The 16,803-nt window shown below is 41.2% G+C and overlaps 1 protein-coding gene across 1 annotated transcript in view; it reads left to right on the forward strand.

Annotated features, from left to right (window-relative positions):
* LOC140234849 (vascular endothelial growth factor receptor 1-like) overlaps positions 1–16,063 on the forward strand; it is a 96,057-nt gene extending 79,994 nt beyond the window's left edge. Inside the window, exons 9-25 of the mRNA XM_072314895.1 lie at positions 1,487–1,623; positions 2,024–2,234; positions 3,143–3,445; positions 4,793–4,899; positions 5,651–5,882; positions 6,643–6,936; positions 7,593–7,916; positions 8,357–8,484; positions 9,003–9,141; positions 9,714–9,818; positions 10,324–10,434; positions 10,981–11,294; positions 11,688–11,810; positions 13,353–13,423; positions 14,024–14,164; positions 14,662–14,767; positions 15,279–16,063. Coding sequence (XP_072170996.1) covers positions 1,487–1,623; positions 2,024–2,234; positions 3,143–3,445; positions 4,793–4,899; positions 5,651–5,882; positions 6,643–6,936; positions 7,593–7,916; positions 8,357–8,484; positions 9,003–9,141; positions 9,714–9,818; positions 10,324–10,434; positions 10,981–11,294; positions 11,688–11,810; positions 13,353–13,423; positions 14,024–14,164; positions 14,662–14,767; positions 15,279–15,902 — 3,470 coding nt within the window. The 3' untranslated portion in view covers positions 15,903–16,063. The remainder of the gene's footprint in view (positions 1–1,486; positions 1,624–2,023; positions 2,235–3,142; positions 3,446–4,792; positions 4,900–5,650; positions 5,883–6,642; positions 6,937–7,592; positions 7,917–8,356; positions 8,485–9,002; positions 9,142–9,713; positions 9,819–10,323; positions 10,435–10,980; positions 11,295–11,687; positions 11,811–13,352; positions 13,424–14,023; positions 14,165–14,661; positions 14,768–15,278) is intronic.
* Positions 16,064–16,803: the final 740 nt, after the last annotated feature.

Here is a 16,803-nt window from a genome sequence, read left to right on the forward strand (position 1 = left end):
TTCTTCTATGAAGATTGATGCAGTAGTTAGTGTTGCAAGAGGAAGCCTAGAAAAACTGCTCTCTGAGCAAGCACAAGATATGAATGTAGAATTGCTTTTTGTAACAGCAAAAACAGGGATCCTCACCTTTAAGATTGCTTAGAAATGTGTTCCTTGTGTGGTAGTGGATTCCATCTTTTTGTGTACCATAATTGTTTGGTTGGTTCTCAGCTTTCATTTAGTTCAATTCATTCTGTGAACAATACTCTTCACCATAGTCATGAAGGTTTCCAATGCAGAGAGAAACAGTTTCAATTTAATCCCATTCTCTGGAGTGAGTATTGTTGTAATTTGCGTGCGTCAAGTTTGTACGTGTAGGTATAGGTCAAATTAAAATAGCACAATCATGCTGTTTCTTAGAGATCCTCACATATCCAACTTTAATAAGAATATGTGAAATGAAGTCAGTAATTATCAGATCTTTTGGATTAATTGTGTATATCTTGTTCACCTCAGAAGTACATAGAAAAATCCTTCAATGTCGCTGAGCCTTTGCTCGAGCTAATGGGTCTGAAATTAACTGTCTCAATCCTTTACAATATCCATGGAAACCTGGCAAACTGCAGGAAGTGTTTAATCACTCATCACTGCCAAAAAAATGACAGTGGCAACTCTGTAAATTTTCGTTCCCCACTCATGGCAAGGGGGGCAAAATGGCTCCCATCGTTACGCCTCATGCCAGGTGGTGTGCACCCATCAACAATCTGTACTCATTATGTTTAAAAAGCCAACTTTATGTCTGATCCTGTCAGTTGAAAAAAAAAAGAAAAAAAAGATGAATGATCCTTCAGGGAGAAGCTTTTTCCCTCACACCGTTTGACACAATTAACAATGTGAATCTATATAATGCAAATTAGAGCTTTTAACATTGACAATTGTTTTAGACTAGAAAGAAAAATTTTGACTCTTTTTGACTTTTGACAAAACATAAAAGTTTTGAAAAATGTTTCTTACTGTCTTCTGTTGATACAACCTAATCTTAAGTCACCCTTTTCTCTCACCACCGGTTGTGTTGTAAGAAAACAAAAGTACATTTGGTTTTTAATGAATTGAACACTTAATGAAAGGTTTGAATAGTGCATCTATCTATCTATCTATCTATCCATCTATCTATCTGTATATCTATCTGTCTATCTATCTATCTATCTATCTATCTATCTATCTATCTATCTATCTATCTATCTATATTTATATATTTCAATTTCATTTTCAGTCCAGTTTATTTTCATTTCTTCTTACACAGAACATAACATGATATAAGAAAATAACAAATGATCTTGAGCATATATGTATATATTTTGAATAATTTCAAAAGGGCCCATTAAAAGGATGTTATAAATCACTAGCAAAGGGAACTAGTGCCTATGCTCCTTACAATTAGCTAATCAAGGAAAAGCTTTACCGTACGTTTTTTTTTTTTCTTGTCCCTGCTTTTTTTGCTTTTCAGCTAAGGCGCCGATCCCAGCTCCCAGGCTTGAGAGTCCCATAGAGGTCATCCATGGGGAGACGTTTAATGTGACCTGCAAGGTGGACGCACCCCTCAGTGTCCAGGTGATGTGGGAGTGGAGCTACCCAGCACTCAATGTAAGTTCATATTTCTCTATTTACTTGCGCACACTGTCCTCCCATGTATCCAGTATCTTACACTTCCTCAGTGGATTCAACTATTTAAACCAACTAGATGCATTGTCATTTAATTGCAAAGGACTGTCATTATTTGTTAAAGGCAAGCAAATTTTACATTAGTTCTAATCAGTGACAAGAAGCCTGTTTAATGTAACAGTCTTTCAGAGAAAATGTGTAATACTGGTGTAGAGTGGAAGATCACATGTGACATGTCCATATCAATGTAGCATTAATAAGAAAGCGTTGGTCACAACCCGCCAGTACAGGAAGCATTGATTGTATCGACTGTGGTATTCCTTGCGTAAGTTGTCAAGCACCAAATCGCAAATTGTTTGTTTCTTGTCTTGTGTCTCTGTAGCATCCTCACGATCCAAACAACTACATCATCAGGAAGACCTCTCAGGAGGTGAAGGTGCCTGTAGAGGGCTCCAACACATTCCGTGCCTACCGCCAGTTTATGGGTACCCTCATCATCAATGAGGCTAGTGCCATTGACAACGGCACCTACACCTGCACGGCCAGTAATCACAAGGGCAGCGGCAACACCAGCACACAGGTCGAAACCCTGGGTAGGTTTACGTCCAGTTTTTGACAGTATAAAAAGTCGTCCCTCTGAATAGAGCAGCAGTTATCCTGTACTCATAGATGTGATTCATTACAATAAATGTCTCATAACCCCTTGAGAGAATCTGTCAAAAGATTAGTGCACACAGTCCATTTCCACTGGTAGTTAGCAAATATAAATATTTGTTTGATCTGTTGTGTGATTTTCATTGTGACTTTTTGTATGTCCTCTATTAAATGTGGAAACAGAGCTTGACAAATTAACTTTATAACATGGCAAGAAAGTGCCAAGTGTTCACGTAAAATCTTCAAGCATCAAGCTGCACATATATATTCATTTCTTTGGTTTTTAATCAGTAATGTGTGCAGATATCATAATGCCAAAATCTCAGGAAATATGTGTCTCTGATTGAGTGCAGCAGTAGTTCTGCTAATAACCGTTGAGTGTTCAGTACTGCCTCAGATTTCTGAGTACTCACTGAAAAAGTGCCGGGATGTTCCTTGGAATACTCCTTCGCTGATGACAGGAAATATGTTATGTTGCCACGTTCCATGACCACAAATCGTACAGACTCATCAGAAGTATGTAGTAATCCAGTGAACACTGCAAAGTTTGCTGAGCAGGTTGGGTGTACAGTGCAATGTTTTTTTGGCGGATCCAGGGGGGGAGTACATCAGGCATGCCCCCCCCCCCTTTTATTTTTTGTTAAAAACAAAAGAAATTAAAAAAAAATGGGGTGCACCCCCCTTTTATTTGTAATGGCACCTCCCCTTTACGGAATTCCTGGATCCGCCCCTGATGTGGTCTTATGATATAGTACCTCTAGATACCATGATTGGGAGGAATTATGCGTACAAGGTATTATGAAGACACTTTTGTCACTTAATGTATTCTTCAATCCATAAACATCAGACCAAGGGTACATCCACATGAACCCCCTGAAGGGGCGAGTGCTCCACCTGGTCAAAGGTCAAGAGCGCGACAAGATCATGGTGCTGCTGCGCTACTTTCCCGTGGCCGAGTTCACCTGGTTCAAAGACGGGGAGGAGCTGGACGGGCTCATCAACCAGCGGCGCCGCATCAGAGGTCGCATCCAGCAGGACCTGGCCCTGGTGAGGCTGACTGACATTGGGGAGGACCACGCTGGGAACTACACCCTCATTGGTGACAATGGAGATGTCCAGGAGAGTATCACCATTCAGGTCATCGTCCATGGTAAGATCATCGGTGACCAAACAGGTGACATTAGATATATTTTTGGAGATGAAAAGTATTCTTGAAATTTTTATTTCATTTCCTAGAACCTTTTCAATATGTGAATGGTTAGTTTGATATTCTGTTAAATATGTTGTTGGCATAGAGGATTCTAACATTGCAGTCTCTCACAATAAAAGTGAAGTACCAGAAATATTTTGATGTACAGTATTAAGAAAGATTGTACGTAGAGTGTTTGTTAATTTGAATGATACAACAACAACCGAATGTAGACTATTTCTCCATCAAACATGGATTGTGGAAATTTTAAACATTCACAGCATTTTTGTCATAATGCACATTTACTTCATTTATTCTTAACTCATTTTCTCTTTTTCTCACGTTTTATAGTGGAACCAGAAATTTCCATCACAGTGTCTCCGCATCCCTCCCCCCTGGACCCCAGTGACCCGGTTCTCTTCCTCAACACCCGCCATTACATCTTTAACTGCACAGCGGTGGGCCGCCCCATCTCCAGAGTGTGGTGGGAGTGGGGGGAGTGTGCCACACCTGATGCCACCTGCCTCACTCCCAGGCAGCAGGGCGGGGCCGGTCGCTGGAAGGAGCTCCCCTCTCGCCTCCATCCGAATCACCTCGTGGCAGAGGTCGCCGTGGACGTCAGCGTTCTGACCCAACCCAGAATGCTGCGCTGTGTGGTCAATTCGACATGGTTTGAACCCAGAATCAAGTACCAGAGGGTCATCCCAACAGGTGTGGCTCCTTGTGGAATTTTCTCATCATTTTAGATGCTTTCTTGATCTTTTTGATATGAGAGAGGGCAGTAATAGTAGGCAATGCAACTTAGCATTGGGTTATTCTTACTAGAGTGCTTCATAAGAAATAAGAAGTCTCATACATCATTAAAATACCTAACCCTTTAACATGACTGGGTACTTACCATAACTTACCAAGCTTTTTCCTCAGCATTCAGCAATCCATTCAAACATGACCTAGTTGTAGATTAGCAAGCCCACTTATGTGTAGCAGTGTACCTCAGTCCAACAGGAAGACCATAGAGATACAACAGGGTCTAGGGGATCCAGACATCTGTGCTAATTGGTGAAAAAAAAACACACTTCACTAATAATGCATTGTTGTCTTTCATTTTATTTACGCCTTGTAAGACTTTTATTCTTATTGTTGCATATTTCATATCAATGTTGACATTGGAATGTTGCGTAACAACCTGATTAAGTTTCACATATGAGAGTTTTCAGAACCATGGGTTTACATTTATAATGTGCAGGCCAGTAGAAAGTAGATTTAGTTCCAGGTTACATATGTGACGTATTGCTGGTTCCTTTTCAGATGTGGACCAAGGCTTGTCCATCGTGGACCAAACCCAGGAGGTGTATGAGAAGCACAACCTCACCATCGCATGCAAGGGCAGCCCCTACATGTTTCCGAATGTTGAGGTGCACTATACAATATATCTATTCATATAAAGCACATATTTATACTCATATGTCTCCTTGGGAGAATATATAAGCAATATGACTCTGCCTGTGAATTATGACAGACAGTATGTAGTCCATAGGTGCAAGAAGCTTTCCATTTGGGCAAAATATATTTAGATCAGTGTTAGTTAAATCGCATCAGGATAACAAATTGTCTCTTATCGCTTAGTGATGACAAAATAATAGAACTTTTGAATATCTTATTGAATGTTTCATGTGAGGAATCAAATGTGTGGATATCACCATTTTTAACTGATTGAGTGATTGTGACTCCCATTTCTTTAAAAGAAGGCTATTTGGACATTTTACAAACATCATATCTTCCGTTCCTTTGAACAGGATTTCTCACTCATGTTGCAGAAGAAAATATGGTCACTACATACAAATGTCACTGTAATTGCTGCTTTTGTTTACTGGTGTTGAGTTCAAAGGAGAAAATTCAGCTTGTATTATGTAAAGCACTAACTATTTTTCTCTTTGTTCTATTCCAAAATTTTAACATTTTTGGAGAGTAAGTTCGATCGTACATTTATTCAGGTTAAATATCTTCTGTAAACTGAAATAAAGAAACATTAAATGCACAAACAGAGCAAGATTCAAGCAATAGCTATGACTCGGGATCAGTGGGAACACTTTTTTGTGTCGTTCAGTTTGTCAAACTTAATAAAGGGAATATTCAAAATCTGTATGATTCTCTTCCGTCCTGCAGTGGAAATTCAAGAGCTCTAACAACAGGACACGGCTCTTGCGCCCCCGAGCCCAGCGCATCACCATCACAACGCACTCTGAGGGCCTCTCCAATGTATCGGTGCTCCACGTCCGTGATGTCGGCCGCTCTGACAACGGAGTCTACATGTGCGTTGCCCAAAGCATCCTCAACAACAACAACAACAGGAAGCATAGGAGAGAACATACCAGTACCACTACTGTCTCTGTTAGAGGTAAGGGGCATGTAGTAATTCCTCATTATCTGTTTATCATCCACTTCTATAAACCGTTTTCATTCACTTTTAGTGACAAAGAGTTGTGTTGTCACTCAATTTCTCATTCTTTCTCTTACTTCATCATATGTTTCACCGGTGTAGATTGGGTTTGCTATATTAACCCGTTGAGGACGGGGCTGATTTTGCTACAATACGCATTTCCCATAGACACTTGCCCGAGTATACTCGGGACCCGTCCTCAACGGATTAAAATCAGATGGCCAAACTACAACCTTGATGCTTCGCATTGTCTTGAATGAGGCAACTGGATGCATACATGACCCAACTTGTTGTCATGGGCAATTAGTTCATCTTCTGTTGTCTATGTATCTATGCTATTGACCGATTCTGTGACGCGCTATGTGTATTTTTGGCATGGGCGCAGCCATAGTGGGTGTATCAGCCGACCCCCCCCCCCCCTCCGCACTCCCCCACCCCTCTCCCTACATTAGCACGCGCGCAGAATGAAAAACTGCTTTAGCCAATAGGCGTCTCGTACTGAGTGCGCGAATGCTTGCTTAGTGCGCGAACCTTTGTTACAAGTGCGTGTAAACATGTTGCCCCGGGGTGGGGGAGAGCAGGGGGGGTCGGCTGATACACCCACTATGGATGCGCCCTGTGCCGTAAAATGTCTGCTGCCCTCAACGAACCCGAATCGGTCAATACCTTATACCCTGTATCATCTCATTTTTCCTAACCTTTGATGTCCATTATCCAGCCACCAAAGCCCCTGAGATTGTCCGTGCTTTCAACACGACCATCATCGACAAGAGCAAAGAGGACCTCACGCTGAGATGCGAGGCGACCGGTGTTCCTCCGCCAACCATCACATGGTACAAGGATGGCGTGCTTCTGGAGGCGCTGGCCATTTCTGAGACGCTCTCGGATGGGATCACCATGTTCTCAGAGATCCAGCGCACACGTATCGACATCATCGACAGCGGCCGTTATATGTGCCAGGCTTCAAACCTGAGAGGTCATGTGAACAGTTCAGCCTTCATTATTGTTCAAGGTACATGGTGGAATCCGCCCTAAATGCTTATTGGTCTTTTATGTAATGTATCTAGATGAGAGTAGAACTTTTCATAGAGCGATGTTGTTCTCATTTTAACAGGCTATTTGCAATTATACTCCAGGGCCCCGTTTTATCAAAAGATATAATCAATCATAAATTCCCTTACCACACAGGCTGCCATAGACTTATGATAGAAATCAACTATATAATCAATCATAACTCTTCATAAAACAGGGCCCTGAACTTTTATTAGGCCATATCCTAAACCTAAGGGGATTTTTTTTTTTTATAGCTTTGAGATGTAATGATCATATTAGTCATTGAAGGCTAGAGAAAAGATTTGTAATTACTTATTGGTAAAACTTGTAGAGCTTGTGCCCTTGGTGCACTATGATAGTGGCATATGTCACAATGAAGAAGTAATTATGACTCACAAGGACAACTTTAATAGTTAGGAAACTGTTGAAATATATTGCTCTAAGAAGCATCATGCAAGATTTTGTATGTCGAGAATATCAATTCATGGAAAGAGATGAAAATGTGGAGCTGGTGGCAGCAGTATCATACATTGAGAGTAATATCATGTGCCAATCCCAGAATTACTTGATTTACGATCACCAAAAAATATTCCCTGTGGAACTGTGATTTTACAGAGCAACCCTACGTCAAGGTGAAGGAGAGCGTGGAACTGGTTGCCAAGGGGGCCGCAGCCAATTTGACGTGTCATGACGGAGGCAACCCCAAGCCCACCATCGTCTGGCACTTTGAGCCGGAAGCACCGGAGGAGGAAAAGGGGGAAGAGGGGAAAGGGGAGGTGACAGAGGGGCGTGGCAAGCACCGCCTCCCAGCACACATGTACAACAACAGCGAAGGCGTCCTGGTGCTTCATGGTATCGACCAGCCCCAAGAGGGCACCTACACCTGCAATGCAACCAACAGGCTGGGCAGTGGCATCCGCACTGTCAGTCTTAAGATAGGTGGGTGTGAAGCTGGAGCTAAAGATAAAGAGTTCGATTGCAAAACCAGTTAACTCCATTCTTGTCAATATTAGACATTTGTAATTAAACCTACTAAAATACAAGGAAAATAATAAGAAAATACACAGTTTTTCTATCACAACTTAAAGAATATTTATTATGCAATGAGGGAGGTATCATTTGAAAGGTTTTATTTTACTGTATCTGATGATGGATTTACTTTGAATTATTAAGTATGGCACTTAAAGCATTTTGCAATCAAACTCGTCCAGTACGTGGTTCCACTCTCAAAAGATACTACCGAGCTTTTCAGGGATCTGTTTGAAGCCATTACCTCCCTTGCTGTTGTATCATTATCATAAATTTTGACAGGGTTTTGTACATGCCTACCGCTTCATTTTGCAATCGAATCAAAATGGCTTCCCTCCTTTCCTCTTCAGACCTCAGTGGAGAGCCTATTCATCTCCAAACATCTGGCACCGCCAAGCGTAACTACGCCCTAGCAGCCGTGACCGTGCTCATCATTGCCGTCATCATCCTCATAATGATCATTGTCAGGATCAGGAAGGTAATAAGAGAAAGATATTGAAAGATTGAGAGTAATACATAAGATAGATTAGATATCAAATAGTCAAAAAAGTACTTTATATGCCAAATATGTCATAGGTTTTTATGTTCATTAAGTTTGTGAGTCAGGTGCACTTTACCAATTCAAAAATACGCGAAAATATTTACTCTAATCCCACTATGAATATAACATGCATGCATACATTTCTCTGTTCGGCACTGTACTCCACTCACAATATTGTCAGGAAGTCTCCATTCGAGAAAATTAAACAGGCTAAATATATGGCATATACAGTAAGAATATCAATGGATTTTTGTTTACGTATTTTTGTATGTGTGAGAGAGAGAGAAAAAGAATTGAAATTGTTATCAAAGAAGAGTGAAAGACATAATGGAGAAGGAGAGAGAGAAGGTGAGAGAGAAAGTAAGAATGACTAGAGCACAGTTTTAATATGATACGCTTTCTTAGCCGCCTCCCTCAACCCCTGTATGTCCCTCCTGTCTATCCCACCCCATCAGCTGCGTCCCAAATACATCGCTGGTGGAGACGACATGCTCCTGCCTATATCCATCGGCGACTACAACGACCTGCTGGACATCTGCGAACACCTGCCCTATGACTCCAAGTGGGAGTTCCCCCGAGAGAGACTCAAGATAGGTGAGTGACATCATCGCTATCCTCATCCCCTTCCACCCCCACCCCCCCTTTTGCATGCGGCAGCAAATCTGAAGGTTTTTACCAATATTTAACCCCCCCCCCATATCCTGATGAAGGGTGTAGCAGTTACTCTCAAAGCATTAAAGGGATGATATAGTTTTGTTTGGGATGGGGCTTCAGGTTTTCAACTTTTTTGCGAGATACTGAGAAACCTCTTATGAAATATGAGAGAGCATACAATTCTGAGAGGAATTCAAAGCTTATTTGATGAAAATTGATTTTGAAATGGCTGAAATATTCACACATTTCACATGCTTAATACTATTACCTATCTTATGCTGTCGCTTCCTGAATAGACGTCATTTGTCAAGCTTCTGGTCATTTTGCAATGTGTTTGGACTTCCTTGGTTCATGACAGTGCAATTTCCAATCATGTTGTGATGCTAAACAGCTTAACCTGTGGGAGACTGATCCGGAGTCTACCTGAGCAGATGTCAATGGGAAATATGTGTTATGTAGCAAACTCGTCCTCATTGGTTTAATGTGTCAAACATGACCATTTCTTTGAACAGGTCCCATCATTGGGCGTGGTGCATTTGGTCGCGTCATGAAGGCCTCAGCTTTTGGGATTGATGCTGTGGATACATGTACAGTTGTTGCAGTAAAAATGCTGAAAGGTATGACTACTTCTATCTACTGTTTTGTGCTTGTCTTGAGTGTTTATGTGTGCGTTCGTGTTTGTATGTGTCTGTAGTTATGTAGTTTTTGTGCAGCTTAAATGTACTTTCTGTAACTTATGGATGACAGAGTTTTCCGTTGATGAAAGTTTTGACTTCAACACAAGTGTAGTCCACAATAATTTGGTTTTCTGGTTGCAACACTTTTACAGTGACATTTAATATTTCTATTGAAACCCACAAATAACTAGGGTGAAGATACTAGCACGAGCAATCATTATCATCCTTTTCACCAGGAGATTTGAGCACCAGCCAATCAACTCTCTCTTGATAAGTAACTCCCATCTCCACAAACATTTTTGTGTCAAGTTTGTGAGCATCTTGTCGTCTGGTATTCTGTTCTGACATTGATGTGCGATGTGGTGTTTGTGTGTTGTGAACTGTCCTTCACCTGAAGCCAGTTTTGTAATAATTGCTGTGTAATTGTCCTTGGTCTTGACTTCAGAGGATGCTGCAGAGAGTGAGAAGAAGGCCCTGATGACGGAGCTAAAGATGTTGATCCACCTTGGCCCGCATCTCAACATTGTCAACCTGCTCGGAGCTTGCACAAAGAAAGGTATGTTGATTGTCTCAAGGCTTCTATAGTCTCTTTGAACTGGCAATCTGATATGTAGCTAATACATCCTTTTGTTCTCACTTTTTCTTTAAACAATTTCTTTCATTGGTAGAGAAAATACACAAGGACAAATTGAATTAACAACAACAACAACGACAAACACAGAACACCCAAAATACCTGTTTCAGATGATCTACTGTAAAAGTGGATATTTTCGTGCGACTAATTTTTCACGCTTGGTCAGGCAAGAAGAGTTTCGCGTGTTTTTAATTCCGCGGAATCAAGACATCAGCTAACTGGAACATATGGCACGCAAAAATATTTGCGTGCTTTTATTTTCACGCTAGCTTCTGGTTGCGCGAAATGCGCAAAAATTTCAACACCGCAAAAATTTCCACTTTTACAGTATGTGTTACAGTATGGATTTCAATAGAGAAGTCTACTTGGGCCCCTAAGTGTAAATCATTAACTTTAAGCTGTTTCTGTGTAAAGATGAATATTATATGACTTTATGATTAAATCCTTCCTCCTTTTCCACCATGCCAGATCTGTACATCATCTCCGAGTTCTGTCCCTTTGGCAACCTGTCCGACTACCTCAAGACCAAGCGGAAAAACTATGTTGCCGAGCCCGAGTGCCTGTCACCTCTCCCGATGAACACCACCAACCGATCCTCGAGGGGCAGCAGCAGGGGCGAGGTGGGGGCGGGCGCGGCCAGCCACATGGGGGGTTCGCTGACGGAAGTAGGAGATGATGATGTGTTTGAGTACATGGAGAAAGAGGAACCACTCACCCTGAAGGATCTTATCTGCTATTCATTCCAGGTGGCGAGGGGCATGGAATTCCTGGCATCCAAGAAGGTGAGTGTTTCTCTCTTTCTTTTCTCTCGATCTGACAGTCGTATCAAATGCTAATCTGGTCACAAAAGAGAGTTAATCGTGGGCATCTCTGATTCCAGCGTACTTGGCCCTTAATTATTGCACTATCCCTGGACTCCAGATGGCGCTCTACACATGTAGCAGTGAGTGGGAGGAAGAATCTTTCAACTCTGAAATTGGCAACTTATTACCTAGCTTTCATTTTTGTAAGAAATGCCAAGATTCCTTTCAGCAAGGACATTTTCGTTAACTCTGTGCTGCCTAATAATATTCTGCAAATAGAAGTATGAAGCAATTCTTTCTTCATGTGTTCTTGTGGTCTTTTTTCAGTGCTCAAGAAAACTAATTCTGGTGACGTTTCCTTCCTTTTTACAGTGTATTCATCGCGACTTGGCTGCACGAAACGTACTGTTGGGGGAGAATAACATCGTTAAGATCTGTGACTTTGGTCTCTCTAGAGATATATACTCAGATCCCGACTATGTGACTCAGACAGGGGTAAGTGTAATATATTATGGTTGTTTAACAGAAAACCACAATGCACTAGATATTTCAGATGCCAAGTACGAGCAGAGAACTTCAGAAATAGCTTTTTTGTTCATCTCATTATACTGGGTATTGTGTCAAAAGCTTCTTTTCTAAAGTTTTGGTACTTATTTGATTTTAGAGAGAAAAAAAAATACAGAGCTTCCTTTGGACAGACACAGATGCATCAGAAAAGGAGACTTTAAAGGACAAGTTCACTTTCATAGACATGTGGATTGAATGAATGCAGCAATATTAATAGAACACATCAGCAAGAGTTTGAGGAAATTCGGACAATCCGTTTAAAAGTTATGAATTTTTGAACTTTCTGCTCAGTCACTGCTGGATGAGAAGACTACTACAGCTTGTGATGTCACATGAGTACAACGATTTAAAGAAAGTATAAGGAAAATTCAAGATATTTTCACTTTTCTCGCATAATAAAAGAGCACTTGACTTCCCTCTTTCAGAAGGCAAGGGGGAATAATATTACCCTTAACATATGTCAGTGATGAGTCGAGGAAATGTGTACCTTTTTCAAAAAGTAAAATTTTGTGAAATTCTCTATATTTTCCTTATATCGTTGTAGGCATGTGACATCATACACTCTAGTAGTCTTCTCGTCCAGCAGTGACTGTGCATATACTTTAAAAATTCATAACTTTTGAACGGATTGTCTGATTTTCCCCAAACTTTCACTGATGTATTCTACAAATACTGCTGCATTCACTCAATCCACATTTATATGAAGGTAGACTTGTCCTTTAAGGATGGCTTAGGAATGTGAAAAAAAGAACTTGAAAGCCCAGAGCATGCATGAATCATATTGAAACCATCAAAATTTTCCAGGAGACAGGAACAAGAAATGCCATGCAGTTAGATAGAGCTTGTTTTATTCCTCACTGGACCACTATGTTAAACACTTGTGACGTAATCATCAAAGCTAATGATACTGACAGTAATTCAGATGGTTTCAGTCATTTAGTGCTTGGCTATCATTGAGCTGAACAATGAATAATATATATATACATAATATATAACTATAAATAAGACAAGAAACCCTGCCCTATATCGTAGAGCTGTGCTTCTCAATTGACATTTTTAAACCTGAAGCCCACTGTTTGATTAATTGATTGATTTTATATTCCAAGTAAAAGACAATGGCTGGATGGCCCATATTCAGCGATGCCAACATGGCATTGCTGGTCTTCCTTAGGGTCCTTAGAGGGTGTTTTTTTAAGGCTCAGTTAGATTGATTACAAATCTTTTTTTTTTGTCTAAATCTTATTTTGAGAAGACATCACAGCCCACCTGCGAGAGCTTTATGGCTCGCTGGTTGAGAAGCACAGCTGAAGAGCATCCCATCTGTGCTGTTTTTACCACCCAATGGCACTACAAATATTTCAGCTTTCAATCAGATCTATGGGTATATTGTTCACTTCCATATCCACACTTTTATCATCTGCATTTAGCATTGACTCTAGACTCTCATCAATTTTTTGTTTATCCTCCTAGGGTCGTCTTCCTATCAAATGGATGGCGCCAGAATCCATCTTTGACAAGGTCTTCACCGTTTACAGCGACGTGTGAGTACACGCTATGTCATATTGACTCTTTATTGTCCTTCTACTCACGTAGACCTCGCTTCATCTTCCGAGTGTGTCTCTGATAAACTTCCACCTCTGCAGTGGGCCTTTATATGATGGCATACTGCCATTGTAAAGTTTAGGCCTATATATAGGTGTAAAATTTGGTGTTTAAACTCGGTTACATGAAGTCACTGTTGAGACCTTCAGTGAAGACCTTTGCAACAACCTTTTATTTTTCACTGAGCTACACTGATTTCTCTAACAGGGATGGATTTGATGCAAAAGGGTTATTTGAGAAGATCATGAGATATCAAACAGCATTTGATAAGCAGGGGGTTATTCTAATGTTCATATTATTGTTTTGGCGGTTAATGTTTACCAAGAATGCCTCTGGAAGATATCATATGACCAAAATATTTGTGATGCATCATCACAAAAGCCTTATTATGTCGGGAAAATATAGATTTATATATTTTTTTTTTGGGGGGGGCAGATATGAATTTGTTAGATGCTAAGCTAAATTGTGAAATCATGACTGAATACTATTTAATGTGTGCCAATTTCCAGTGAACTAACATATATGTTGCCAATTTGCAGGTGGTCCTATGGTGTCTTCATGTGGGAGTGCTTTGCTCTGGGCGGATCACCATACCCTGGTGTGGTGGTAGACGAGGAGTTCTACAAACGCCTTAAGAGTGGCTACCGGATGTGTGCACCGGACTATGCACCACATGAAATGTAAGCAGACGCCCCCTTAGCTGAACCTCTGGCCTTGCACAACAGCACAGAATGCACCTGTTTTTATGTTGTCAGCTCTAAATAGTTAAAGAGAATAGTCTCTTTTTTGTGCTCACTCCTCAAAATATTCTTCCCACGTGTAGTCACTAGGGACATGATATTTGACACTCAGTAATTTGGCTCGATACAACAGCAAATGCAGTATTCAGCAATAAGGTTGTAAAATAAATTAATTTGGTGGAATCATATGATATTTCTTTTAACTTGATGAGATCTGTGTTCTGGAAATGTATTTGTTTCTTTCAATTCATTCAGTATTCAGTGCCTATGAATTTCCTAGAATTGAGTTCTATCAAAGTGTCTGCCTGAGTATCAGGGACTTAAATGATATTAAAAAGTATCCAGGAATGGTGGTATTGTATGGGCACATGTAAAATGTTCCATAATATTTGCTGTGTTCCATAATATCTCCTATGCTTGTGTCTTCTGTTTGACAGCTATCACATCATGCTAGATTGCTGGAACACGGAACCCAAGGAGAGACCAAACTTCAGCGACTTGGTCCACAAACTGGGAGACCAGCTAGCTGCCAACGTCAAGCAGGTTGGTGCAACTCACGCAGCGGTTCACTCAGTTGTTTCTTAACACAGATGGCAAAGAGGGATTTTTTTTTTTTTTTTTTTTTTTTTTTTTTACTCAAAGTTTGATTCAGAAGATGTCCAGTGTCTAATGTATGGGAAATGTCCGCTTTGAGTATTACTCAGGGATGATAACTTTAGCTCTTTCTCATGATATGATCAAGATCATCCCAATGATATGATCAAGATCATCCCCTAATGAAAATAATCTTGCTGCACCTGCCAATGCTGAACACAATAACACCTTTGCTCCTCTATGATCATGACTTGAAGCTAAGTTCATTTCTCCAAATGGTATCCTATAAATATGTTTGATTGATGGGAACATTTGTTAGTCTCATCATCATAGAAAGAACTCCTTGTCAACTTTTGATATCTAACATCAGCCCAATCTGACTTTACAATCAGTGTTTTGAATTGCTTTCCTCTGATCTCTTCTAATCCTCAATGCTTTTCATTTGCCCATGGTGCTACAGGAATACCTGGACCTTGATGTGGCCTATGATGAGCAGAGAGCATCGAGGCCAATCTCCTTCTACAATGAGGATGGCGAGGTCGTTGCCACATCATCCACCGACGGTCAGGTGGCGATGGGGGTCGACGCCCTGGAGGTCACAGACATTTCACTTCCAAGCACTTCTGGCTACCAGCAGAACCCAAGCACCTCCACCTACCAGCTGGAGGATGAGCGGCCCGTGTGCAGCAGCCTGGAGAGACGGCCAACCTCCATACATGCCAGCCTGACGGATGTTTCATCCGACCCCTGCGATGACCTGGACAATTCTTCCACGACGAAGTCGACGACAACGACAACGGGATCCTCGCGTCTAGTGCTGCATCGGCACAACAGCTTGCCGGGCCTGGAATCACTCCAGCAAACCATGTCTAATCCCGTCTTCCATCACCACCACCACCACCACCATCATCACCACACGGGCCATCATCATCATCATCGCCATGGCAACAGCACCAGCAAGAGTGAGGAGTCTGTCTCGTCCGACTCATCAAGCGGATTCCGTTCGGGTGGTTACGGCTCAGACGGCAACGACGACCCACCGCCGGAATACAGCAAGGTGGTGGAGGTCCCAGTGCATTATTAGACCAGCCATTCCACATGTGTAAGGAAATGAATTCTATGCAGACACAAAAGAATGATGCTATCGATGAAAATGGAATCACTGTGGTGCTGTGATGTCCATACAATGCTGCCAATTTGTGGTAACACTGCAAGCTATATGACCTTATGATGGATCATGAATCAACAAAGAAATGCTGGAGGAACTTTCCCTTGTAAGGGCGCCAAATTTGATTGGTTCTGTGATGGCCTTGCAGAGAAGGGAAAGCATCTTTATTGAGATGGAGTGCATGGGAGAAGACATTCTTTGGTGCTGCAACTGGCTTCCTGTTTGACAATGCTGTGACAAATTGCATCTCTGCATCCAAGGAAACAAATACTTGGAGGAGAATGTGATATTCCCAGCCATCAAACTTGCCAGCTCTGTCAGCAAAGCATTAAAGGGGAAAGAGTTAAAATATTAGTGAAATATAAGTAATCAGATTGTTGATGCAATTCTATGCCAGCAACGTGTTCGAAGAGACTGCTCTTTCTTGCCATACTGATGTTTCCTGTCCCCTCTGATGTTTCAAGTTTGCGACATCACAAGCACAGACTTGCCTCAACTGTGCAAATGATGATAGACTCCATCGCAAACAAGATGACATTTGTCGCAGAGTCCTGTTTTTTGCTTTATTCTATCACCTCTTCAGTTACGTATGATATGTATAGAGCAATGTATCGATATATGTGTATATACCTCAATATTGTCATTTTCGATGAGTGTTAGTCGTCCGTGAAAGAATGTGTGAGAGAGGGTGAGAGAAATATGACTCCTTTTGTTCTGTTTTGAAAATGTGTGCTAACGTTAGCAGCTCTATCAAATGGTGCTATATTAAGTCATGCCAAGTAAGATCTCCGTAAGGTCTGTGGATGATGACGTGATT

This window comes from Diadema setosum, chromosome 11 (assembly GCF_964275005.1).
Source record: "Diadema setosum chromosome 11, eeDiaSeto1, whole genome shotgun sequence".
NCBI classification, from domain to species: Eukaryota; Metazoa; Echinodermata; class Echinoidea; order Diadematoida; family Diadematidae; genus Diadema; species Diadema setosum.